This window comes from Panthera uncia, assembly GCF_023721935.1.
Source record: "Panthera uncia isolate 11264 chromosome A1 unlocalized genomic scaffold, Puncia_PCG_1.0 HiC_scaffold_16, whole genome shotgun sequence".
In the NCBI taxonomy this organism is placed as follows: Eukaryota; Metazoa; Chordata; class Mammalia; order Carnivora; family Felidae; genus Panthera; species Panthera uncia.
Window position 1 is genome coordinate 79,814,564 of NW_026057576.1, and position 27,301 is coordinate 79,841,864.

At 41.9% G+C, this 27,301-nt stretch overlaps 1 protein-coding gene across 1 annotated transcript; it reads left to right on the forward strand.

The window, feature by feature from the left end:
* Positions 1-296: 296 nt before the first annotated feature.
* CFAP97D2 (CFAP97 domain containing 2) lies at positions 297-15,358 on the forward strand. The gene is made up of 3 exons (XM_049647294.1): positions 297-412; positions 14,085-14,165; positions 15,082-15,358. The coding sequence occupies exons 1-3, from the start codon at positions 362-364 to the stop codon at positions 15,280-15,282; spliced, it is 333 nt and encodes a 110-aa protein (XP_049503251.1). The 5' UTR covers positions 297-361; the 3' UTR covers positions 15,283-15,358.
* Positions 15,359-27,301: the final 11,943 nt, after the last annotated feature.

The window sequence follows — 27,301 nt, forward strand, 5'->3', positions numbered from 1 at the left end:
GAGAACGGGAAAGGAGAGGGAGAGGAGAGGGAAAGGAGGGGAAGGGGAAAGTCTGTTTTATAGGCTAGGGAATCTTAATGAAACCAGAGAGAAGGACCAACTCTCTGACCTTTTCCATGAGCACAGGGGAGGTGAGCAGTGGGCATAAAGACGGCGTCACTAAGCTACTTAAGATCTCTTGAGAAAATACCCTTTTGGAACAGAAGGATCTTCAATTCTTCTTTGCTAAGCTTCCTCTTGCCCTTTCTTTTCTGCCTGGCTTGGGCACCATGACAACTGTCAGGTGACCCAGCAAACACAGCCCTCAGCAGCCTGCACCAAGGCCGCCAGTGGAAGGGAGCAGTGGGTTTTGCTGTTTGAGATGCAGGGACAGCGCACCTGGGAGAAAGCCTACCAGCATCACCGGAGAAAGGTAGGAAAGGCAGGTGCCAGGGCACCACCCGCAAAATGCCAGCGCTTTGCCTGGAAACCAAAAGCTAATTTTATTTTCAGAGATGGAACGGTTGAAATGATATTTCCTTAAAAGGTTGGTCATGTGTGTTGCCACACAATAAAAATTCTGTTGAGTGGATTATGGTTATTTTAGGACTCTGAATTATGGCGTGTTTATAAAGTACTTAATTTTTCCTAAATGATTTGAAAGTGTGTTAAGACACAAAGATCCAGGGACCCTCTCCCTATCAAAACAGCATGTTCCAGGGAGAACTAAAAACTGACTTTTATCTCTACTAGGAGATATGCTATTATTTCCATTTATTTATTGCAAATGTGGGTATCATTTGAGAAGGTCACCTTGTGCTTTCAAAATGGCCTGCCGTAGTGGCCACTGAGATGTCAGTGGGGCCATCCAACTCCATGGTGCTCAGTCGGTGCTGTCTCTCCGTGTCTGTGTTTCTCAAAGTTCAGAAATGCTCTTAAGAAGGGAGCATCCTGGGGAGGGGGTGTTGCTTTGTGATGTTCTGAAGGCATCTCCCCAGGGCAGGGACCCAGGGTTTCTGCAGAATACAAGATCCAGGCTAGCCTTTCTACTCCTCCCAGGATTCTGCCTGCCTGGGTGGTGGGGACACTGTGTTCTCAGGGAGGTCATACTTACTTCAAGGCTGCTCCAGTGCCCACGCACACCTGGCCCTGCACCCACTAACCTCCTTGGGAGCCCGGCTTTCCTCAGGCTCACCCCCACTTCCTCAGACCTCCGGGCTTCCTACGATCTTCTCTGTGCCCTCTCTTAAGAAGCACACCCTCTTCCCTCTCTGGTTCCTGTGTCTGCCATCTCATGTCACCACATGATTGATGTAATGTGTTTATTTTGTCCTATTTGTTCTCCCATCTGGGAGGGCGGTGACTGCATTCTGCTGCTATGATATCCTCAGTACCTAGAGCACATAGTGAGTCACGGTTAGCAAATAGTGGTTGGCAGGGAAAAATTGAAAGAGAGAGTATGACAATAAGTACAAAATCAGTTGGCATCGCCTCTTTGAATAACAGATAAGAATGTAAATGCCATGAGGGTTTTGTTCATGGATGTGTCCCAGAGACTAGAATTGTCCCCGGCAAGAGGTAGGTGATTGATAAACACCCCCAATGTAAGTGAGTAGCTAGGCTCTGTGCCTAAGAGACTGTAAGACAAAGAAGATTTGAAATGGTCAGGGTGGGAAGTGGGGGGCTATGAAGAGGGAGAGCCAGTAGCTGGCATTTGGTGTGGGACCCAGGTGTGGCTGTGGAGTGTGAAATCACATGGCCCTGATGAGTGCAGCTCCGAGACGTCCCAGAAACAACATGGTTGCTGGGCCTAAGAAGGCAGCGCTGAAACACTCCGATATGGCGTGGCCAGCAGCAGAGGGTGCGGACCCAGGAACTCACGATCCCAGCATCAGGTGTTAAAGGGAGGGCCATGCGTCTTACCTGGAAGGGAATGAAGTGAAGACAGGGAGCCAGTCTCAGGTACAGTCAACTAAGAAAGCTGAAAAGAAGGGCATGGTGGGTACACAAGGGGGCAACTGGGGCCAGAGGGACCAGTCCAGGTGGGGGTGGTGCCAAGAGTCCCAGCAGAGGCTTTCTGGCGAGGAGAGGAGAGGTCAGGACAGGAGGACATCAGAGGGCAGAGGGTGCAGAGTGCTGGCAGGGCCATCCTGTGGTGCAGACCTCATGGTGGGAAGATGAGATGCTCCAGATGGGGAAGGCCCCAGTGAATGACTGGAATCTGGGCCTGAGCAGAAGGGTGTTGGAGCAGAGGCCACACGGCCCCCCCTGGAGGCAGCAGGGAGAGCCAGCAGGCCTCTTTTTACCACCCCAGACCTCACCACTTGGCACTAAAACTTAAATCCTTCTTCCTTATTAAGAGTAAGAGGAGCCAGCTCTTTATTTAGTTTCTTACCGCTTGGCTTCCTTGGGAACATAAAGGACTTTGATGCACTAGAAGGGGGAAAAAAGATTTATGGGAAAGTGCAGTGCCCAAAGCATCTCTAGAATCCAGTGCCTTGTCGTCAGTCTGGCATCTCAACAGGACCTTCTATCTTAGAGCCTGAACACCCATTCATGCTAAAAATAAAACTAAAATAATCTTAGTATAGAAAAATTGCTACTGATATTTCCCTAACATAATAAAATATGAATATCTCAGCCCTAAGACAGTATCTCAGTTAATAGGGAAACACTAGGGGGACCTGGGCAGTTCAGTCAGTTGAGCATCTGACTTTGGCTCAAGTCATGATCTCGCAGTTCATAAGTTCAGGCCCCACATCAGGCTCTGTGCTGACAACTCAGAGCCTGGAGCCTGCTTTGGATTCTATGACTCCCTCTCTCTCTGCCCCTCCCCTGTTATCACTCTGTCTGTCTCTCTAAAAAATAAATAAACATTTTTTAAAAATAGGGAAACACTCAAGGTATTCCCTATGAAGTAAGAAATAAAACAAGAATGCCTACACTCTTATATACCCTTTTAAATTGTGTTGGAGGTATTAGCCAAAGCAAGTAGACAAGACAAATCCATTAGGCATGAAAATGAAATGAAATACGTATCTGGCTTTTTTTTCTATTTGTAGATGAAATGAGTAAATATCTGAAGAACCCAGGAGAATCAATAGAAAATCAAATTTAAATTGGGAAAAGTAATTGCAACTTATATCACAAAAGGTTAATACCCTTATATGCAAGGATCCTCTAAAAATAAGAAGAAAAATGCAAACCACTCCATATGAAGATGGGCAAGTGATATGAACAAAAGTTCACAGAAAAACAATTGCAAACAGCTCTTAACCTACAAAAAGTTGGTCAATTTCACTTATAACAGAGACATGCAAATGAAATTTGCACTGTAATACCATTTCTCACCTATCAGGCTGGCAAAAATGCCCCGGATTGTTGGCTGTGCTCTGGGACAGAAGCAGTGTCAGCAGCGCTTGTGGGCACGCAGCAGAGAGCAGCCCCACTGGGGATTTAGTGATACCTAACGAAACTGCACATGCACTTGGCCTCTAGCCCAGCAGTACCCATTCCAGAGGCACACTGGCAAAGATCCAAAAAGAAATTGCGAAAGATGCTAATTGCTGCAATATTTGTAATAGCAAAATTGGAGCTAACCCAAATGTCCATCAAAAACAAGCTGGGTCAGTAAGTTAGGATGATGCTTTTACATGATGAAGTACTATGCAGGTCCAAAAAAGGAATAAGAAACCTCTCTATGGACTACTATAGAATTGTGTCTATAATATATTGTGAGATTGAAAAAGCAACATGGGGAAAGATGTGTAAAATGTGCTACATTTATCCAAAAAAGAGGGATTGAAAATATATCTATATATACTTATATATAAATATATTGACACACACACACCTATTATATATCCTCATATTTTCAGAAATGAAAGGTGTGACAGCAAAATTAGACTTGTCATCAGGGAGCAGGGCAAAGATGACAGGGACCTCTTAGAAAAGGCACTTGTTTGACAGATTTGACTTTGGAGCTAGGTAAATATGTTACATATTATAAAACAAAATTAAACTTAAAAAGCATTCCAAATACCGAAAATAAAATGAACCTGAGTGCAGGTGCAGTTGGTTTCATAACCATATTGAGAGGAACTATTTCAGTTGTCTTTGTGTTTTACATTTATGTGTTTCTTTTTTATTGTTGAGGTAGAGTTGACACACAATGCTGTATTAGCGTCAGGTGTGCACCACAGTGACTCGACAGTCCTACACGTTGCTCAGGGCTCATCACCATGAGTGTGGTCACCATCTGTCACCATACAGGGTTGTTACAGTTCTCTGTGTGGTACTATTCATCTCCCTGACTTACTTATTTGATAACTGGAAGTTTGTACCCCTCACCCCCTTCGTCCGTTTCACCCATTCCCCACCTCTCCTCCCTCTGGCAACCACTGGTTTGTTTTCTGTATTTATGAGTCTGGTGTTTGTTTGTTTGGTTATTAAGAGTCCATATTGTCTTCCTCTGACTTATTTCACTTAACATTGTATCTCTCTGGGTCTACCCATGATGTCACAAATGACAAGACCTCACTCTTTTTTATGGTTGAGTAATATATGTATATAGTATATGTATATAGTGTATATACATAGCATATATATAGTATACATATAGTATATATATATGTGCTATATATAGTGTACATATATGTATATATGTATATAGTATATGTATATACTATTTGTATATACTATATGTATATACTATATGTATATAGTATATGTATATACATATAGTATATGTATATAGTGTATACATATATACATATACTCTATATATATTATATATAACATAGAGGTTCATATATCCTTTTGAATTAGTGTTTTCACTTTCTTTTGGTAAATACCCAGTAGTAGAATTACTGGATCATATGGTATTTCTATTTTTATTTTTTTGAGTACTACACACCAGTAGCACTTCCATACTGTTTTCCACAGTGGCTGCACCAACTTGCATTCCCACCGACAGTGGATGAGGGTTCCCTTTTCTCCACATTCTCACCAACACTTGTTATTTCTTGTCTTTTTGATACTAGCCATGCTGACTAGGTTGAAGTGATCTCTCACTGGTTTCAATTTGCATTTCCCTGATGATGAGTGATGTTGAGGATCTTTTCATGTGTCTGTTGACCATCTGGATGCCTTCCTTGAAAAAATGTCTTTTCAGGGCCTCTGTCCATTTTTTAATTGGATCGTTTTTCAGCATTGAGTTAGACAAGTTCTTTATATATTTTAGATATTAAACCTTACTGGATATGTCATTTGCAAATATCTTATTTTGGATACTAACCCCTCATCAGATATGTCATTTGCAAATATCCTCTCCCATTCTGTAGGTTCCTTTTTCTCTTTGTTGATGATTTCCTTTGCTGTACAAAAGTTTGTCATTTTGGTATAGTCCCAGTAGTTTATTTTTGCCTTTGTTTCCCTTACCTGAGGGACATAAATATGTTGCCAATGTCCACGAGAAGTCAGTATTATTCTTATGGACCATGGGTGTTTAGGGTGGGATAAAGCCAATGAGTAGCTCTGATGGTGTCATTGAGAACTGGGAATTACAGCTCGAGAGAAGGGAAATACAGAACTAAGACTCATGAGCCCAACTAAATGGAATGGGGTTCTGAACCAGAGCTGGAAGGATCAAATGGGCTTTGTCTATGGCAAAGGCTTTCAAAGAAAAAACCCAGTATAAACAAACTAGCACCCAGACCATGGTCTCTAAATGTCATTTCCCACTGGAAGAACCAGGCTTTGCTGTAAAAATGGTGGATTCCCAGTTGAGATAAGATATTTACAAGATAACCCTGTATCACCTTGTCACTCCAGAAAGCAAAAAAGCTGTCAAAGCTATTAGCATTGTCTAAAAAGCCAACTGTTTGATAAAAACCCTCAAGAATGTAGGGATAGAAGGATCGTACCTCAAGATCATAAAAGCCGTATATGAAAAATTCACTGATAACATCATCCTCAATGGGGAAAAGCTGAGAGCTTTTGCCATAAGGTCAGGAACACGAGAGGGATGTCCACTCTTGCCACTGTTATTCAACATAGTATTGGAAGTCCTAGCCTCAGCAATCAGACACCACAAAGAAATAAAAGGCATCCAAATAGGCAAGGAGGAAGTCAAACTTTCAGTCTTTGCAGATGACATGATACTCTATATGGAAAACCCAAAAGATTCCACCAAAAAACTGCTAGAACTGATCCATGAATTCAGCAAAGTCGTAGGATATAAAATTAATGCACAGAAATAGGTTACATTCCTATACACCAATAATGAAGCAACGGAAAGAGAAATCAAGGAATTGTTCCCATTCACAATTGCACCAAAAACCATAAAATAGCTAGGAATAAACCTAACCAAAGAGGTGAAAAATCTATACACTGAAAACTATAGAAAGCTTATAAAAGAAATTAAAGAAGACACAAAGAAATGGAAAAATATTCCATGCTTTTGGATTGGAAGAAGAAATATCGTTAAAAAGTCTATACTACCCAAAGCAATCTACATATTTAATGCAATACCTATCAAAATAACACCAGCATTCTGCACAGAGCTAGAAAAAACAATCCTAACATTTGTATGAAACCACAAAAGACCCTGAATGGCCAAAGCGATCTTGAAGAAGAAAACCAAAGCAGGAGGCATCACAATCCCAGTGTGGTACTGGCACAAAAACAGACACTCAGGTCAATGGAACAGAATAGAGAACCCAGAAAAGGACCCACAAACGTATGGACAACTAATCTTTGACAAAGCAGGAAAGAATATCCAATGGAATAAAGACAGTCTCTTCAGCAAGTGGTGCTGGGAAAACCGGACAGCGACGCGCAGAAGAATGAACCTGAACCACTTTCTTACACCAGACACAAAAATAAACTCAAAATGGATGAAAGTCCTAAATGTGAGACAGAAAGCTATCAAAATCCTCGAGGAGAAAGCAGGCAAAAACCTCCTTGACCTCGACCACAGCAACTTCTTACTCAATATGTCTCCAGAGACAAGGGAAACAAAAGCAAAAATGAACTACTCGGAGCTCATCAAGATAAAAATCGTCTGCACAGCAAAGGAAACAATCAACAAAACTAAAAGGCAACCGACAGAATGGGAGAAGATATTTGCAAATGACATATCAGATAAAGGGTTAGTATCCAAAATTTATAAAGAACGTCTCAAACTCAACACCCAAAAACAAATAATCCAGTGAAAAATGGGCCAAAGACATGAACAGACACTTTTCCAAAGAAGACATCCTGATGGCCAACTGACACATGAAAAGATGCTCAACATCACTCATCATCAGGGAAATACAAATCAAAACCACAATGGCTAACGTTAACAACTCAGGCAACAACAGATGTTGTTGAGGATGCAGAGAAAGAGGAACTCTTTTGCACTGCTGGTGGGAATGCAAAATGGTGCAGCCACTCTGGAAAACAGTGTGGAGGTTCCTCAAAAAATTAAAAATAGAACTATCCTACGACCCAGCAATTGCACTGGTAGGTATTTATCCAAGGGATACAGGTGGGCTGTTTTGAAGGGACACATGCACCCCCATGTTTATAGTAGCACTATTGACAATAGCCAAAGTATGGAAAGAACTCAAATGTCCATCAACAGATAAAGGAATAAAGAAGATGTGGTATCTGATACTCGACAATCAAAAAGAATGAAATCTTGCCATTTGCAACTATGTGGATGGAACTGGAGGGTATTATGGTAAGCGAAATTAGTCAGTCAGAGAAAGACAAATATCATATGATTTAACTCATATGAGGACTTTAAGATACAAAACAGATGAACATAAGGGAAGGTAAACAAAAATAATATAAAAACAAGGAGGGGGACAGGGGTGCCTGGGTAGCTCAGTCAGTTAAGTGTCCAACTTCGGCTCAGGTCATGATCTCATGGTTCATGAGTTCAAGCTCCTCACTGGGCTCTGTGCTGACAGCTCAGAGGCTGGAGTCTGCTTCCAGTTCTGTGTCTCCCTTTCTCTCTGCCCCTCCCCTGCTCATGCTCTGTGTCTGTCTCTCTGTCTCAAAAATCTCAAAAAACATTAGGGAAAAAAAAATTTTTAATGAGGAGGGGGACAAAACAGAAGGCACTCTTAAATACAGAGAACAGACTGAGGGTTGCTGGAGGGGTTGTGGGAGAGGGGATGGGCTAAATGGGCAAAGGGCATTAGGGAGGACACTTGTTGGGATGAGCCCTGGGTATTATACACAGGGGATGAATCACTGAATCTATTCCTGAAATCGCTATAGCACTATGTGCTAACTAACTTGGATGTAAATTAAACAATAAAAAATAAAAGTCAACTGTCTCACTGGCCCCAGAGGGACATGTTGACTATCAAAAAGGATGTCAATGGCAGTGTACTGAAACACATCAAATATGTTTGAATTTTTTACTTCCTAATGATGTTAAACAGAAACACCTTATCCACCCCCTTTGGAAGGTGCTAAGAACAACTTGTTATTTTGAAAATTAGTAAATAAAGAGAATGCAGTTATCCTGCAAAAGTGAAGTGTAGACGTATTCCAGCAAATAAATGTGAAATGGATGACAGAATCAGAATGTTTCTAATTCTCACAAAAACAGAGATAAGCAGAAATGTGTACCTTGTGATAAAATATCACCATGGGGTAGTCTTGCCAAGGAAAAAAAATTGAACCTGAATTTCTAACTATCAGTTTATAGGTAGTGCCAGGCATTCAGTCAGCAAAATCCAGACTAAGAAAGTCTACAGGACAAATTATCTGATTTCCCTACAACACATTGCAAGGGCAGAAATGGAGGCAAAAACTATAATTTAAAGAGGTGCAAGAGATACATCAAGTAAGTAAAATTTATGGACCTTTTGACCTAGGTCCTAAGTCCAACAAGCAAACAAGAGAGAGGAGAGGGGAGGGGATAATGGAAGACATGTGGGCGGTGCCTGAATACTTAATTAAAGAACTGTTGTAGGGGCGCCTGGTGGCTCAGACAGTTAAGCGTCAGACCCCAGCCCAGGTTATGATCTCAGGGTTTATGAGTTCCAGCCCCGCGTCAGGCTCTGTGCTGACAGCTCGGAGCCTAGAGCCTGTTTCCGATTCTGTGTCTCCCTCTCTTTCTGCCCTCCCCCGCTCACACTCTGTGTGTCTCTCTCTCCAAAATAAATAAACATTAAAATTTTTTTTTAAAAAAGAACTTGTCAACTTGGTGTGATTATGGTATTGTAAGCATGTACTTTTAAAAGGTTCCCTATGTTTTGAAGACATATATTAAGATGTTTAAGGATGAAAAAGATTTGCTTGGCTTGATTTGCTACAATCTCAGGCGGGGCAGGGGCAGTGGGTGGGGGCAGAGATGAAACCGGATTGGCCCCTAGTTAGCTTTGGTGAAGCTGAGTGAGACTCCATGGGGGTTTGTTATACTATTTTTCTCATTTTTATTTATGGTTAAAATTTTATACTACATTTTTTTAAATTCATAATTTTGAGTGGAAAAAGAAGCAGAGTGGGTAGGTAAACATGATTTCCATAAATTTAAAAAGATAATAATAGAAAATATTGGTTATGGGTGCCTTCATAGTGGTAAAAATGCAGACACAGGTGGGAAGGATAGGGGCTGACTTCAGGATGGGGTGGCCTGGGGAGGTGCAGGGGGCGGGCTGAAGCAGGATACAGTGTCAGGTGCAATGTGAGGTCTCTATAGGACAGGATGTTTGCGCTTGTTAATTCTCTATGGGGGGAGGGGCTCTTCAATATCGTTGCTCCGGTCTCTGCCCCCTCCCCCCCACACTTCTGAAACACATTGGTGGGACCCGTAGATGGTGCAACGAAGGAGGCAGAGCAGGGTCAAGGCTGCTGATCTTCCAGAGCCATCAGAACGCTCTATTCCATGTGCACACTCGTCTGGCAAAACCCAACTGGAAAGGACTGTTTACACTGTCTTCTAGCTGCACCGGCAGCTGAGGTGGCCGAGGCGAGCCTTTCTGCGTCACCGGGGTGGGGTGTCAGGCTCTTGCACTCGGCCAGGCTCGGCCGCCTCTCCTGTGCTGTTGGCCCTTGAGAGCCTACACGGAGGATTATGCTTCTCTCCATTCTAGTACTCCCTGGACTGGACCTTTTCATTCGATAATTCTCCAGTTACTTTTAATTTTTGTCAGAGTAATGTAAGCACTTTTGAAAAAATTAAAAAGTACCAAAACACTTTAAGAAAAACAGCAGTTTCTCCCCATGGCAAAGCCCCATTCCAAGGCAGCCGTGCTCAACGCGTCTGGCAGTTTCTCCTGGTTTTGACCTCCATTTTTCAGAAGAATATGCTCATTTGCCGTATCTTCTCAATATAATCGGTTTTTATTAAGTCAATAACCAGTTATAATGACTATGCAAAACCACTTATTTTTCAGTCAAGTTGTAATTATATCTCCTTTCTTACAATTTCTTATAAGGGTTATAGTTGCTTTGTTGTCACGTTGCTTGAGTTTTTTGTATATTTGTAGTTATTTTTTCTCAAATATTCCATATTCCATCAGTCATCAAATGCTGATGAATAAATTCTCAAACACTCAAGAACATCAAATAGTCTTTCAGTCCCCCACCCCCCACCCCTCTTCAGCAGTCCTCCCTCCACCTTCCTGCTTCCGGTGGGATGGCACGCTGTGTACGCTCTGGGCCCACTGAGCTGACGATGCGCCGGGAGCTCCCTGTGCCGTCTCCCACGTTGAAAACCCTTTTCCTGGACACCATGCTTTCAGCACCTTGGTTTATGCCCTCGCTGAGATGAAGCACATCGTGCAGGAGCTTCCCAAGTGCAGCAGAGGTTTTCGTTTGCTTGGGTTTGTTTTGTTTTGTTTTGTTTTTTCTTTTCTGTTTTGTCTCTGCGTTAAAAATGCTTTTATTCTCTCATCTCTCTTGATAGAAACTTTGGTATGAGATTCTAGGATCGAAATCACCTTCCCTCAGTATGTTAAAGGCACTGGCCCTCATCCTAAGTTGTGGTAATGAGACATGCTATAACAAATAGGCCCTAACATCATCCTCGTGTAATCCCTGCTCCTGTGCCCGTGTGTGGGCGACTCCAGACCAGCTCCACTCACCTGTGGCTCTTCCACCATCAGGCTCTGTGAGGGGAGAGGACACAGAAAGCACACCTGCTTCCTAGAAAATCTGGCCTAAAACTGGAACTTCACTCTGCTGATGCTGCATTGGCAAGAATTCATCATATGGCCACTCCCAAGTGCCAGGAGTCCTGGGAAATGCTGTCCCTGACAGGACATCCATTTCCCAGGGACAGCTCCAGACTGCGGCTGGGGGAGCATGAGCTATGTTAACGGATGGCCAGCCCTCTGCTGCAGCCACCACCTTCTTTTAAATATCCAGTGCCATTCTGACTCCTGTGTGACTGTGGGTGCTTCTTTCCGGAAACTTCTAGGAAGGACCTCATCTTTATTACTGATGTTTTCACATTCTGTAATGACATGTTTTTATGTGAGTCTCTTTGAGTTCATTCTGATGGATCCTTTCATTTGAGAGAATCTAAAAATTCCTTCCCTTTCTAGGAACCCTACTAGTTACATGTCAGAGACCCAATATCAACCCTCTGGTTTCCTTTTATTTTCTCTTCTGCTGCCCATCTCTCTGTTTTTGGCTCATTTTGGAGAGGTTCCTTAGTTTCATCCTCAGCTCCTTTGTTCAATTTTTATTTCAGTTTTAATTTTCAAGGGCTAATATCAGTAGTCATTTCTTTTTCCTAGAATCTCATTCTTGTTTTATGGACACAGCACCCTCTTTTGTCTCCCCAAGCTTGTTACTTACAGTTTACTTGCTGTTTTTCTCTGATCCCTTCATCTTCCCTGTTTCTTCCACCCCCTGTTAGTGTCCTTATCTCTCTCTTTCATGTTGGAGACATCCCTCCAGTGTCTGGAGAAGGAGGTCGTGGACATTGACTGGAGGCTCTACATACAGGTGGTGTTTGGAGCAGTTTACTCTCCTTGGAGATCTGTCTGGGGAACCTGTGAAGTTTTAGGCACAGGGTTGGGAGAAGCACTGACCCCCACCTCAGCCGCACCCACTTTGCCCTCAGCCAGAGTCCCCCACACCCCATTTCTCCAGAGAAGAAGTTCTGGTATCTTCTGTGGGAGAACTTGGCCACCTGCCTCATGAGACAGTGAAGACAATGTCAGGGGTCTCAGTTTCTTGGAAAGACTCACAAAAGCCCCCACTCTGGGCCTCTCCAGGCATTTGTGGTTCCTGATATCTCTTGGTGCTAAGCCTGTCAGTGGTTCTTGGAGGTGAACCCTGTCACTTGCCATCATGTCCACCTTGGCAGCTGTCTCCAGCTGTTAGTTACTCCAGTTCCATCTTTTCCATCATACTTTCCCCCAAGATTAAACATCAGTTGGTGATTGTGCCAAGCCAATCTGTGCTATGGTGACTATAAAATGGCAACTTTTCAGTGTCTCCACTCTTCATCTTTCAACTGGCATGTCTCTGTGCGAAAGAGCTTCCTTTCATTTGTATGTAATGCGCATAATAGGCAAGAGGAGCATCTAGGAAGACAGCGTGTTCCAAAGACCTTGGTCAAAAGCAAGTGCTATAATAAAGCAAGCTAGTGTCATACTTTAATTTTTTTAATTTTTTAATGTTTATTTTTGAGAGACAGAGAGACAGAGCACGAAGCAGGGAGATGCAGAGAGAGAGGGAAACACAGAATCCGAAGCAAGCTCCAGGCTCCAAGCTGTTCAGCACAGAGCACGACATGGGGCTCAAACTCCCAAAATGTGAGACCCTGACTTGAGCCGAAGTCAGATGCTTAACCAGCTGAGCCACCATAGTGTCATATTTTTAATAACCATAATTAGCCTAAAATTTTTACCTGTAGCCCAACTAACTTGCTTCTAGATAGCCCCACCCAACACAGGGTTTACTGGCCACCCCCCAGACTACTCACCATCTTTATTCTTGTCCTGGAGTCCCCAGGCATCAAAGCTGCAAGACTTGGGCCATTCTTCAGCACCCCTTTCTCCCTCATCCCCACCCCAACAGACACACGCCTCCCGGGAGGCCTGACTCCTGCAGACCCTACCCACAGCACAGAGGCACACCTCTGCTCACCACCCCACAGCTGCATGACTGGATGAATACTCCAGCTGTGTGGCCCACCAGCCCACCTCTGGTCTTGTCTTCTTCCACACACAGTGACAGAGAACCTCCAGGTCACGTATGTGTTTGTGTTTCTCCCTTGTTTCTGTTCTTTAGTCCTCCCTCATGTTAGGGGCCAAGCGCCAATTCCTGCGCATGCTTTTCAACATTCTTGCCATCCAACCCTTGGTCTACACCAAGTATCTAGAATATGGAGGAGGGAGATTCCTATTTATTGCAGATGGTAATACAGATAGCCCTCGCGTACTTACTCCATCACATTTTATTTTATTTTTAAGTACTTATTTTAGAAAGAGAGAGAGAAAGAGCACATGCATGACAGGGGTGGAGAGAGAGGGAGACAGAGGATCCTATCCGCACTGAGAGTGCAGAGCCTGATGTGGGGCTCAGACTCACAAACCTTGAGATGTTGACCTGAGTGGAAGTTGGACGCTTTTCCAACTGAGCCACCCAAGGCGTCCCAGTCCAACACATTTTAAACTGTAAATTTCTTCCCTTCTTTGCGCATTTTCTGATGGGAAACTGCAGAGATCGTTTTTGAGTTAATCAATGTTTCAGGTGCCCATCCTGGGCATGTTGCTGGAGGCTCAGAAAGTAGAATGAGGTGGACATGGTTTCACAATTCAAGTCTTAAAGGCCTGACAACAGAATAGAAATGTCTACTGGCAGTTACATTTCATGAGTCCTCACTCCATACCCACTTAATTCTCTACTTGAAAATGACTCATTTCCCAGGGCTGCCCCTTGGCCTCCGGGGGATACTTGGATTCTGAATCAAGCCCGAGCCTCATTCAGGAGTGTCTGTCCAAGGCTGACATGGTCTCTTCAGTGCCACAAACAATTATCTATACTTGTCCCTGGTGCCACAGCCCAGAAGCTGTCCAATCTGAGTTCATGTTAATTGCCGGCTAAAAGTGTGCCTGGGGTCACATTGCCTCTCTGTGTCACAGGTCCAGGATGCCCAGCCCCTTGTGGACACTCGCGCCCCACTGAGCCTCAGCCACCTCTGCCTGAAACTCAAGAAGCTGAAGGTAATGCCAGTTCTTCCTCAGTTGCCCTTGTAACTGAGGAAATGTGGCCTCAGAAACCCCAGAAATGGAAACAGCCGGCTCGGCAAGGGATAAAGGTTCCTGTTGTTGACAATCCCGGGCCATGTCAGCAGCCCGTTAACCTCACTCTGCCAGCACAGGCGGGTAGTAGGGGCATGGGGACCCTTCTCCAGTCTTCCTGCAGACATTTGTCTGCAGAGGAGAGGGCGGAAGGGGCAGGAAGGCGCAGTGGCAGGGCCGTTCTGGAGCAATCGGTACCCTTCCTTCAAACAAGACCATTTCTTGACCTCCACAGATATTTTATTTCTTGAAGTTTAAGCCGTCTGGTGCTCATGGCTATGCTGACAGTAGTGCCTCCAGAACAAAATGCTGTGTGCTCTTTATGTGCCTGTTAGTGATGATATCTGAAGTGGGCAGAGCAGAAGCTAAACGTCATCCTCAAGCAAATCAATAGATCAGTGAACTTTAAAACCTAAAACAAGAGATTTTTCATTTCCTCTGGGCTCCCATCTCTTCTTCTGCACAGTATAAAATCACCTCTCTTAAAACATGAAGTGGTTTCCTCATTAGCATCATTCACTGAGTTTTGGACGGTAACCCAATTTCACAAAGAATCGTAGCGTTCTTGCTGTTACTTCCATTCTGAGCATATGAAATTTGGCCCCTTCCTAACGTATCCCGATTTATAGACAAAGGAGCCTGCATGTGTCATACTCGTTGTTGAAGCTTGCTACAACAGCTCTTGCTGATATTTGAAGAGGCAGTGTAAACCTGCAGCGTGCCCAAGTCAAAGGAAATGTGGGGTTGAAGGAATCCGCTAAGTAAATCTGCACGGTAATGGCCTAGATGCAGCTGGTGCTTCCGAAGGCCCCCCATGTGTCTGTGTGTCTGTCCGCAGCTCGAGGAGGAGCGTCTCGCGGTCATCGACAGGGATAACCGCTTGCTGCTGGAGAGGGTGTCCTGCATCATGAGGACCAGGGGACAGACTGAGAAAGAAACAACTGCACATGTAAGAGGTAACTGGGGCTCCTGCACCCCCCAGACAGCACCAAACCCAGAAGGACCCAGAGTGCTCAGCTCCAGGACCTGCACAGGATAGCTGCCCCTGAGCCAGAACGGGGCCTTTCCTTCCCCTCCAGAGAGCCCTGTGCTTCCTGCTGTGTTGTCCACGAATCAGAGTATTGCCTGGGACTCAGGCTGATTCCGTGCCCACCGCAGAACAGGGACACAAACAGTAGCTCTCAGTGCTGTGAGCTCACCGCGCACCTGTGCTGTCCCACTGTGCTACATCATCTCACTGCCTAACTCTCATACTCAGCCCATGAGGAAGGGTCTATTGTGCTTCTTGGTGTACAGATGGGGAAACTGAGGCACCGAGCAGTGACAGAACTTGGTGAGGACGGCACCTAGAAACTGGTGGAAGCAGGTTCCACCCCAGGGCCTGTGCCTGCCAGGCATTTCTCCTAGGTTTTCATCTGCAAAAGCAGCCAAGGCTGTTGTTTTCTGCCAGCGCACCATGGGCCCAATATTTGTCTGGAAACGGAATCAAAGGCCACGCACTCCTGTCTCCAATGTGGGTGGTGACTGCTCCTGCTTGTTGCAGACGAGGTGGCCACTCCCAGCCTCGTGCTGGTGCTGCTTTTTCCCAACCACATTGTTTTTTACCCAAAGTGCAGTTCTCTGTAGAAATGGAGAATAGCAGGCCTCCATGGTCTTTAAAATCTGCCTATAAAAGTTTGGAGACAATTATGAGTCCTAAAAGCCCCTCTCATTGTCCTTTCCTTTTAAATGCGACAGTTCAGTAGTGACAGTGATGGATAATTGTAATGCAGGTGGGTTTTCAGAAGTGATCAGTCCTCTTAAAACCTTTAGCCTGTACCTGTCTCCAAGAAGCTCAGAATGGTTTCCAGATTCTGCAATAAATTAAAATTTAGTTGACTCTCAAGCACAGGAAGTGCGTCTTATAGGAAGGCTATAGTGGGCCCAGACCAAAGCTCCATGGGAAGAGTGGATCGTACAGTCCTGCTGGGCTGGGTTTATCAAAGTAATTTGTCTCCCAGTTCAGCAGTGGTTCACCTGGGGCTACACTCTGAGGGGCCTGGAAGGATGGGGAGCAGGCCTGCATGTCAGGAATGGCCCCTATGCTTCATGGCTGCAGCCACTGTCCAGCCTGTCATTAAAAAACTGGAGCTATGGGTAGACCTCCATTCTCCTGGGATAGTTTACATTACATTTGGAATCACTTTCTGCATTAAAGAAAGATATTTCACCTGAGTATAAAAATACTGTTGAGTGATTAAAGCTTAAAAGCTTAAAGCTTAAAGCTGTTATGAGGGAGCCTAGGCTAATAGTTAATCTCCATACAACTCAGGCCAGGATAGGCTCCTACAGGGAGCTTCTCACACAACATGCCTGGATTCTCTTTGATAAGCGAGTCCCTAGCAGCCTGGAGGGGAATCCACACAATCAAATGGCTGCCCCCTCAGAACCTGCCTGATCTGTCACACACAGGAAATAAGGGAAGAAGGAGGGAAAAGAGGAAGCAGAAGTGATCCCGGGAGGTACCAGCCAGTCAAAAGCCCACAGGAAGTCCCTGGGCTTGAACAAGGGAGCCAGACAGAACCAGACTTCAGGAAACATGAAAGGGATGTGAGGGGCCAAAGGTGGCCTGTGAACCGACCCAGCTCCTCCCACACCAGGAAATTATTTTGGCCGGCTTTGCAAGCCACATACCCCCTCCTTGTCTTGCTTGGATTTAAAGCAGCAGAAGACCTCCTTTTCCCTTCCGACATATTTCTCATTGTTCAGCTCTGGGCCATATGCTGAGGACAAAGGGTGGTTGCTTTTCACGTTCAAACTCAAAGCGAATTCAGCTTCGCGCAACTCTTGACGTTTGGAGTGTGGAAGTAGGAGGCACCTAGCTAATTCAGCTAATGACTCATCACAAAGTAATGGTAGAAATGGTGTGTCTCCTTGTGATTAGTTTAATGGAGCCCCAGCAAAAATAAAAGTCAATGATTTCTGTCAAGAATGCATCAGTTTGGGCCTAATAACTGGCCATTTCATTTCTCTGTCCTTTATTTAGTAAAAGACACTTGTCAAGTTAACACAGGGTGTGGAAGAGAATCAGCCAATTTTCAGGGAGATCTTGGCTATTCCCAGAACATTGCAAACTAGTTGGTTCAGATAGCATGGATGTACCTAGCTAGCTAACTACTCAGTAGCAAAAGTCAACACTATAAGAGAAACTATATGACCAACAATTGGGCTTTAATTCTTCATTTTATTTTGTATGGCTTTATTGAGATATAATTGGCATATGGTACACTATATATTTTCAGTGTACCGTTTGATAAGTTTGACGTGCTTTACACCTGTGAGAATATCACCACAACCAAGATAATAACTATACCCATCACTCCTCCAGGTCTCCTGTTCCCATGAATAATTACCCCACCCCTCCTCTCTCCCACCCGCATACATCCACAGTCTTTTTGTCCCTGTGGACAAGTTTGCATTTTCTGAGTAGATCCATGCATTGTCTGCCTTTTTCTGCCATTTACTCCACGTAATAGCATGGTTGAGTGAGTCAATAGACCATTCCTTTTTGTGGCTGAGTAGTGCTCATTGTAGGGAGCCATCACAGTTTGTTTATCCATTCACCTATTGGTGAGCATTTGGATTGTCTTTAATCTTTGACTATTAAACAAATAAGGGTGAAATGAGTATTCATGTTTTTAAAAAATCAAAAACCAGGGGGCCTGTGTGGCTCAGTTGATTAAGTGACCGACTTTGGCTCAGGCTATGATCTCGCAGTTTGTGGGTTCAGGCCCCATGTGAGGCTCTGTGCTGACAGCTCAGAGCCTTGAGCCTGCTTCGGATTCTGTGTCTCCTCTCTCTGTCCCTCCCTCACTCATGCTCTGTCTCTCTTTTTCTCTCAAAAATAAATAAATTTCAAAAAAAAATTTTTTTTAAAAATCAAGAACCAATATCTGCCCAAGACTGAAAACTCAATGATAAGTGAAGAGCCTTAAATATGAGTCACACAGAGAAAGTCTTCCAAGCATGACAGCATAAGGAGGTCTCTGGACCCACTCCCCAGTAAAACTGATAAAAATTATTTTTAAAACAATCATTTAAGGTTTATGGAAATGGTCCTAAGGACATACACCATATGAAGAAACATTTATCCAAGAAAATCTGCTGAAATGTGATGCGGCAAGAACAGACAGATCCCATAGTATTTGAACTGAGACACACTCCATCCCCCTCCCTCCCAACCCTTCCAGGTTGGGTCTCTATTACTGAGACCGCGTCTCAGGTGAGAGTGGCCCAGAGATGAAGACTCCTTTCTGCCCAGCTCCCACTCAGAAAATGGAGGCTCCACCTTGAGTGGTATTGCTGAGAATACTGGGGCCTGATCCCCTTGGCCTAGTTCATAAAACAGGGGTTTGATGTTGGGACAGTCAAGCCATAAATATCTATGTGTTCTCCCCCACTACAATGGAAGAGCATGGGATGTCACACAGAGAGAAGCTTGCTATTCTGAGCTCCAGAACTCTGAGATTTTGTGTAGGGTGAGATGCAAACCATGAAATAAATGGTTCTTGATGTTCCCTCAAAGCAGCTGACTTCATTTGCAGCAAAGTGTGGCAAGTTCCAAGCATCACTGAACATGAAATAAAAGACATTCAAATTGGAGAGGAAAACAAAAAACTGTCTCTATTCACAGATAATATGATCTTGCATACAGAAAATCCTAAGGAAACCAATTAAAAAAAACCAAAACTATTAGAACTAATACACAAGTTCACCAAGGTAGCAGGACACAAGATTAATATACAAAAGTCCATTGTATTTTTATATATTTGCTATTAACAATCTGAAACTGAAATTAAGAAAATTGTTTCATTTGCAAAAACATCAAAAATAATAAAATACTTGGGAACAAATTTAATAAAGAAAGTACAAAATTTACATTCTGAAAACTATAAAACATTGTTGAAAGAAATTAAAGAATAAATAAATGGGGGAACATCCTATGTTCATAAGTCAGAAGACTTCATATTGTTAGCATGGCATACTCCACAAACTGATCTGATTCAGTGCCACCCCTGCCAGAATCCTAGCTGATTTCTTTGTAGAAATTGGCAAGTGGATTTGAAAATTCATATGGAACTGACAAGGGACACCAAGTAGTCAAACAATCTTGAAAAAGAAGAACAAAATAGGAGTCATGTATCCTGATTCCAAAACTTTCTGCAAAGCAGTGGTAATCAAGACAATGTGGTGCCAACATAAGGGTAGACATGGATCAATGAAATAGAATTGAGAGTGCAGAAATAAACCCATGTGTCTATATCAATTTATTTTCAATAAAGATGCCAAGACCATTCAATAGGGAAAGAATAGTCTTTTCAGCAAATGGTGTGGAACAATTCTGTATTCATATGCAGAAGAATAAAGTTGGGCTCTTATTTCACACCACATACAAGAATTAACTCAGAATGGATCAAAGACCAAAATATAAAAGCTGAGACAGGGGCACTTGTGTGGCTTAGTTGAACAACTGAATCTTGGTTTCTGCTCACGTCATGATCTCCTCGTGGTTCATGAGTTCAAGCCACACATCAGGCTCACTGCTGTCAGGCTGTCAGTGCAGAGCCCTCTTTAGATCCTCTGCCCCTTCTCTTTGCCCCTCCCCTGCTTGTGCTTTCCTCAAAATAAATATTTTTTTTTAAAAAGCTGAAACAAAATATAAAAACTCATATAAGAAAACATGGAAGTGAATCTTCCTGCCCTCATCTTTGGCAATGGTATTAGATATGACACCAAAAGCATGAAAAAAGAGAAAACATTAAGCTGGATAAATTAGACTTAGTTAAAATCAAGGACTTCTGTGCTTCAAAGGACAGTATCAAGAAAGTGAAAAGACAGTCCACAGAATGGGCAAAAATATTTGCAAGTTATATATCTGATAAGGGACTTGCATATATTCAGAATATATGAAGAACTCTTACAGCCAAATGATAAAAAGAAAAATAGCCCAATTTAAAGATACGCAAATGATCTGAATAAATATTTCTCCAAGGAAGATATGCAAAAGGACAATAAATACATGAAAAAATGTTCAACATCATTAGTCATCATGGAAATGCAAGTCAAAACCACAATGTGATATCACTTTATACCCACAAGTTTGGCTAGAACCAAAGGCAGATAACAACAAATGTTGGTGAGGATGTGGAAAAATTGGAATCTTCATCCACTGCTGGCGGAAATGTAAAATGGTGCAGCTAATTTGGACAAAAGTCTGGCAGTTTTTCAAATGTTTAAACATAGAGTTACCATATGATTCAGTAATTCCACTCCTAGACACATACACAAGAGAAATGAAAATATGCCCACAGTAAAACTTGTATAGGAATATCTACATCAGTGTTATTCATAATAGCCAAGGGTAGGAACAATACAAATATTCATCAACTGAAGAATGAATAAACAAAATTTGGTATACCCACACACAATGGAATATTATTCAGGAATTTAAAGGAATGAAGTATTTAAAATAGCATAACATGGGGGCATGACTTCGGCTCAGGTCATGATCTCGTGGTCTGTGAGTTCGAGCCCCATGTCAGGCTCTGTGCTGACAGCTCAGAGCCTGGAGCCTGCTTTGGATTCTCTCTCTCTGCCCCTCTCTCTCTGCCCCTCCCCCACTCATGCTGTGTCTCTCATTCTGTCAAAAATAAATAAACATTAAAAAAATTGTTTAAATAAAACAGTATAACATGGATGAACCTTGAAAACTTTATGCTGAATACAAAGAAATGGAAAAACATTCCATGCTCATGGATTGGAAGAATAAATATTGTTAAAATGTCAATACTACCCAAAGCTATCTACACATTCAATGCAATACCAATCAGAATTGCACCAGAATTCCTCTCAAAGCTAGAACAAACAATCCTAAAATTTGTATGGAACCACAAAAGACCCCGAATAGCCAAAGTAATATTGAAGAAGAAAACCAAAGCAGGAGGCATCACAATCTCAGACTTTAGCTTCTACTACAAAGCTGTAATCGTCAGGACAGTATGGTATTGGCACAAAAACAGACACAGTGGGATAGAATAGACAACCCAGAAATGGACCCACAAACATATGGCCAACTCATCTTTGACAAAGCAGGAAAGAATATCCAGTGGAATAAAGACAGTCTCTTCAGCAAGTGGTGCTGGGAACACTAGACAGCAACATGCAGAAGAATGAACCTGGACCACTTTCGTACACCATACACAAAAAATGAACTCAAAATGGATGAAGGACCTGAATGTGAGACAGGAAACCATCAAAACCCTAGATGAGAAGGCAGGAAAAAACCTCTTTGACCTCAACCGCAGCAATTTCTTACTCAACATGTCTCCAAAGGCAAAGGAATTAAAAGCAAAAAATGAACTATTTTCTGCTCTGGAAAATAGTGTGGAGGTTCCTCAAAAAATTAAAAATAGAACTACCCTATGACCCAGAAATAGCACTGCTAGGAATCTACCCAAGGGATACAGGAGTGCTGATGCATAGGGGCACTTTTACCCCAATGTTTATAGAAGCACTTTCAATAATAGCCAAACTATAGAAAGAGCCAAACTATGGAAAGAGCCTAAATTTGTCAACTGACAAATGGATAAAGATGTGGTTTATATATACAATAGAATACTACTTGGCAATGAGAAAGAATGAAATCTGGCCATTTGCAGCAACATGGATGGAACTGGGGGGTATTATGCTAAGTGAAATAAGCCAGGCAGAGAAAGACAGATACCATATGTTTTCACTCATATGTGGATCTTGAGAAACTTAACAGAAGACCATTTTGGGGGGGGGGGGGTTACAGAGAGGGAGGGAGGGAAACCATAAGAGACTCTCAAGGACTGAGAACAAACTAAGGATAGATGGGGGGTGGGGGAGAGGGGAAAGTGGGTGATGGGCAGGGAGGAGAGCACTTGTTGGGATGAGTACTGGGTGTTGTATGGAAACCAATTTGACAATAAATTATATTTAAAAAAAGAAAAGAAAAGAAAACTTTATGCTGAGAGAAAGAAGCCAATACGTTATATGGTTCAATTTATATGAAATATCCAGAATAGGGAAATCCATAGAAATAAAAAGTAGATTAGTGGTCACTTAGGGTTGGGGGCAGGGAGGGATAGTGAGTTGATAGTTAAAGAGTACAAGGTTTCTTTTTGAGGATGATGAAACTATTCCCATTGACTATGCTGGTGGTTGCACATATCCAAGACATTTGTATGAGATCAGGAAGTTTTTCATCTTAAGAGAAGAGGCCTTAAGAGGCTAAATAAAGCTCATTGCTAGGAAGATGGTAGAGTAGGAAACGCCAGGAATCTGTCTCTCTACCTAGACAATTGTGCAATTAAAATCTGTCTGAAGTAACTACTTTGGAGCTCTATTGAAACTACTTTGGAATCTATTGAAAACTTCCAGGGGGAAGATTTGGGCATAAAGTTGTGGTTAATTTCAGTCAATATCAGCTCTTAGCAAAGTAGCATCTACACATTGCCCACCCACAGACTCGTGATGGGCAGCTGTACACGTGCCCTAGAGGAGCCTGTGATAGCCAAAGTAGGCAACAAAAGACCCTTACCTCCAAATATCAGGTCGATGCTGTGATCACTGATTGCTGCTTCTGATCACAAATGTGCAGATGAAGAGGTGACAACCACTCTTGTTGCAAGACCATCCTGCTACTGCTGAAGTGACTTCCAGGGAATTTAAAGAACTAGTGTCCTTTATCTACCCACCTCTTCTCATTTTTCCCTTTCCCTGCTTTGGGAGTCAGACACTAAAGACTTGGACATACAAAAACAACTGCATGTACATGGAAAATTAGAAAGTGTCCTTTGAATGCTCAGAAAAAGGCTCAGAAAAGAAATTAGAAGGTTACACCTCAGGCTGATCCTCAGCACAGAGTTAGCCTATGGCAACAAACAAAATTAATTAATTAATTAATTATAATAAAAACCAACTAGCTCTGAGGAAGGGGGAGAATCTTACTTCCAGAGTTACCACAGTACTGGATCCAAATGTCTAGTTTTCAATAAAAAATTATAAGGCATGCAAATAAACAAGAAAGGCCTATTCAAAGGGAGAAAAAAATGCATAAATGGAAACTGTCACTGAAAATGACCTGATGTCAGATATATAAAACAAAGATTTTAAAACAATGGTTTTAAATGCTCAAAGAACTGAAGAAAGATGTGGAGAAAGTCAAGAGAATTATGTATGAACAAAATGGAAATATTAACAAGGAGATAGAAAACCTAAAAAGAAACCAAAAAGAAATTCTGAAGTTAAAAGTACCATCACTGAAAAGAAAAATTTACTAGAGGGATTCAAAGGAAGATTTAAGCAGGCAGAAGGAAGAATCAGTGAACTTGAAGGTAAGACAAAGGAAAGTATCCAGGCTGAGGAACAGAAAGAAAAAAGATTGAGGAAAAGCACAGAACCTGAAGGACCTCTGGGATATCATTAAGTGGATCAACATATATATTGTGAGAGTTCCAGAAGGACGAGAGAAAGGGGCAGAAAGAATATTTGAAGAAATAATGGCTAAGAACTTCCCAGATTTCATCCAAGAAGTTCAATGAACTTCAAGTAAGATGAACTCAAAGAGATCCATGCTGAGGCACATTATAATCATACTTTGGAAAAACAAAGACAAAGAATATTAAAAGCTTCAAGTAAGAAGCAAATCTTACATACAGGGATCATAAATGAGATAATTAGCAGATTAGCAGAGTGTCAAAAGAAAAAAAAAATGTCAACCAAGAATCCCATATCCAGAAAATCTGTCCTTCAAAAGTGAAGGAGAAATCAAGACATTCCCAAATAAATAAAGGCTGAGGGAGTTCATTACCACTTGACCTTCTCCACCCTGAGTCCTTCAGGGTGAAATTACTAGTTACTATGCAGTAAATCAAAGCCATATGGAGAAATAAAGATCTCAATAACAGTAAACACATGAGCAAATATCAAAGCTACTATTACTGGAAATTTGGAGTTCCAAATCTTATTTTATACATAATTTAAGAGACTAATTTATTTAAAAGAATTGTTATTTTATAGGGCACATGATGTATTAGAATGTAATTTTATGATTGGGGTGCCTGGGTGGCTCAGTAGGTTGAGTGTCCGACTTCGGCTCAGGTCATGATTTCAGAGTTCATGGGTTCGAGCCCCACATCAGGCTCTGCTGACCGCTTGCTCAGAGTCTGGAGCCTGCTTTGGATTCTGTGTCTCCTTCTCTCTCTGCCCCTCCCCTGCTCATGCTTTGTCTCACTCTGTTTCTCAAAAATAAATAAATGTAAAAAAAAAAATTTTTTTAAAGAAAGTAATTTTATGAAATCAATAACTAAAAAGGATGGGAAGACAGCAGTGAAAGAACAGTTTTTATATATTATTGAAGTTAATTTGATATTGATTAAATGTAAAGTGTTATAACTTTAGGATGTCAAATGCAATCCTCATGGTAACCACAAATAAAATAGCTATAGAATATACACAAAAAGAAACAAAGGAATTTAAATGTTTTACTACAAAAAATCAAGTAAATACAAAAGAAGACAGTAATGCAGGAAATAAAAGACAAAAAGCTATTAGGCATATGGAAAACAAATAGCAAAATAGCAAAAGTCCCTCCTTATTAGTAATTACTTTTTAAATTTATTTTAATGTTTATCTATTTTGAGAGGGGGAAGGGCAGAGAAAGAGGGGAAAGTGGATCTTAAGCAGGCTCTGTTCTGACAGCAGAGCCTGTTGCAGGGCTCCAACTCATGAACTGTGAGATCACGGACCTGAACCAAAGTCAGACACTTACCTAAGTGCCACACCCAAGTGCCCCAGGAATTATTAAAAAAAATTTTTTTTAATCTTTATTTCTGAGAGAGAGAGACAGAGTGCAAGCAGGGGAGGAGCAGAGACAGAGGGAGACAGAATCTGAAGCAGGCTCCAGGCCCTGAGCTGTCAGCATAGAGCCCAATGCAGGGCTCCAACTCATGAACTGTGAGATCATGACCTGAGCCAAAGTCGGATGCTTAACCGACTGAGCCATCCAGGTGCCCCAGGAATTACTTTAAATATAAATGGATAAACTCTCCAATCAGAAGACAAAGATTGGCAGAATGGATAAAAACACACGATCAAACTATATACTGCCTACAAGAAACTCACTTCAGAGCCAAATACATTGAAAGTTAAAGTATGGTAAAAAGTATCTCATGCAAATAGCAACCAAAATAGAGCAGAAGTGGCTATTCTACTATGAAACAAAATATACTTTAGATACAAAAAAGTTTACAAGAGACAAAGAAGGACATTATATATTAGCAAAAGTTTTAATACAAGAAGATATCAAATTATAAACATTTGTGCACCTAAGGACAGACCACCAAAATATATGAAGCAAAAGTTGACATGATTGAAGGTAGAAATAGACAGTTCTACAATAATAATTGGAGACTTCAGTATCCTGTTTACAACAATGGACAGAACAACCAGACAGAAGATAAGTAAATAAATAGAAGACCTAACACAACAAGCCAACTAGACCCTACAGACATACACAGAACACTCTACCCAACAACAGCATACACATTCTTCTCAAGTGCACATGTGGCATTTTCTAGAACAGATCATATTTTATTTTTTTTATTTTTTATTTTTTTTTTTAATTTTTTTTTTCAACGTTTTTTTTTATTTTTTGGACATTTGGAGACAGAGAGTGAACGGGGGAGGGGCAGAGAGAGAGGGAGACACAGAATCGGAAACAGGCTCCAGGCTCCGAGCCATCAGCCCAGAGCCTGACGCGGGGCTCGAACTCACAGACCGCGAGATCGTGACCTGGCTGAAGTCGGACGCTTAACCGACTGCGCCACCCAGGCGCCCCGAACAGATCATATTTTAGGCCACAAAGCAAATACTAATAGATCTAAAAAGATAGGTATCATACAAAGTATCTTCTCTGACCATAACAGGATGAAATTAGGTATCAGTAACAGAAGGAAAACTGGAAAATTCACAAAATTCTGGGAATTAGACAATAAACACTTTTTTTAAATGTTTATTTATTTATTTATTTATTTATTTTGAGAGAGAGAGTGTGAGAGAACAAGTGTCAGCACGTGGGGGAGGGGCAGAGAGAGAGGGAGAGAGAGAGAGAATCCCAAGCCGCATCTTCACTGTCAGCAAAGAGCCTGATGCAGGGCTTGAGCTCATGAACCATGAGATCATGACCTGAGCCAAAATCAAGAGTTGGACGCTTAACTGAGTGAGCCATCCAGGTGCCCCTAAACAATATACTCATAAATAAGTAATAGGTCAAAGAAGAAAACAAAAAACAGAAAATACTTAGAGACAAATGAAAATGAAAGCACAACATACCAAAACTTATGTGACGTGCAGGAAATTGGTGCCAGTGAGGGAAATTATAGCTGTACACACATTAAAAAAAAGGATCTCAAAGAACAACCCAATTTTACTACTTGAGGAACTAGGAAAAGAAGAACAAACTAAATCTAAAGCTAACAGAAGGAAGGAAATAATAAAGTATAGAGCAGAGATAAATGAAATAAAGAGTAGAAAAACAATAGAGAAAATAAATGAAACTAAAAGTTGGTTCTTCAAAAAGATTTAAAAAATTAACAAAATTTTAGGTAGACACACTAAGGAAAATAGAGAAGAGACTCAACTTATGAAAATAAGAAATGAAAGTAGGGCCATTACTACCAATGCTATAGACATAAAAAGGATTATAGGAGAATGCTATGAAGGATCATATGCCAACAAATTGGATGCCTAGCTGAAATGGACAAATTCATAGAACCACAAAACCTACCAAGACTAAAACATGAAAACAGAGAATTTGAACAGACTTATAATTAGTAAGAAGATGGAATCAGTAATCAAAAATCCCCTAACAAAAAAAGCCCTGGACCCTATAGCTTAACTGGTGAATTACACGAAATAGTTAAAGAAAAAGTAATACCAATGCTTGTCAAACTTTTCCCCAAAAATGAAGAGGAAACACTTCCTAACTCTTTCTA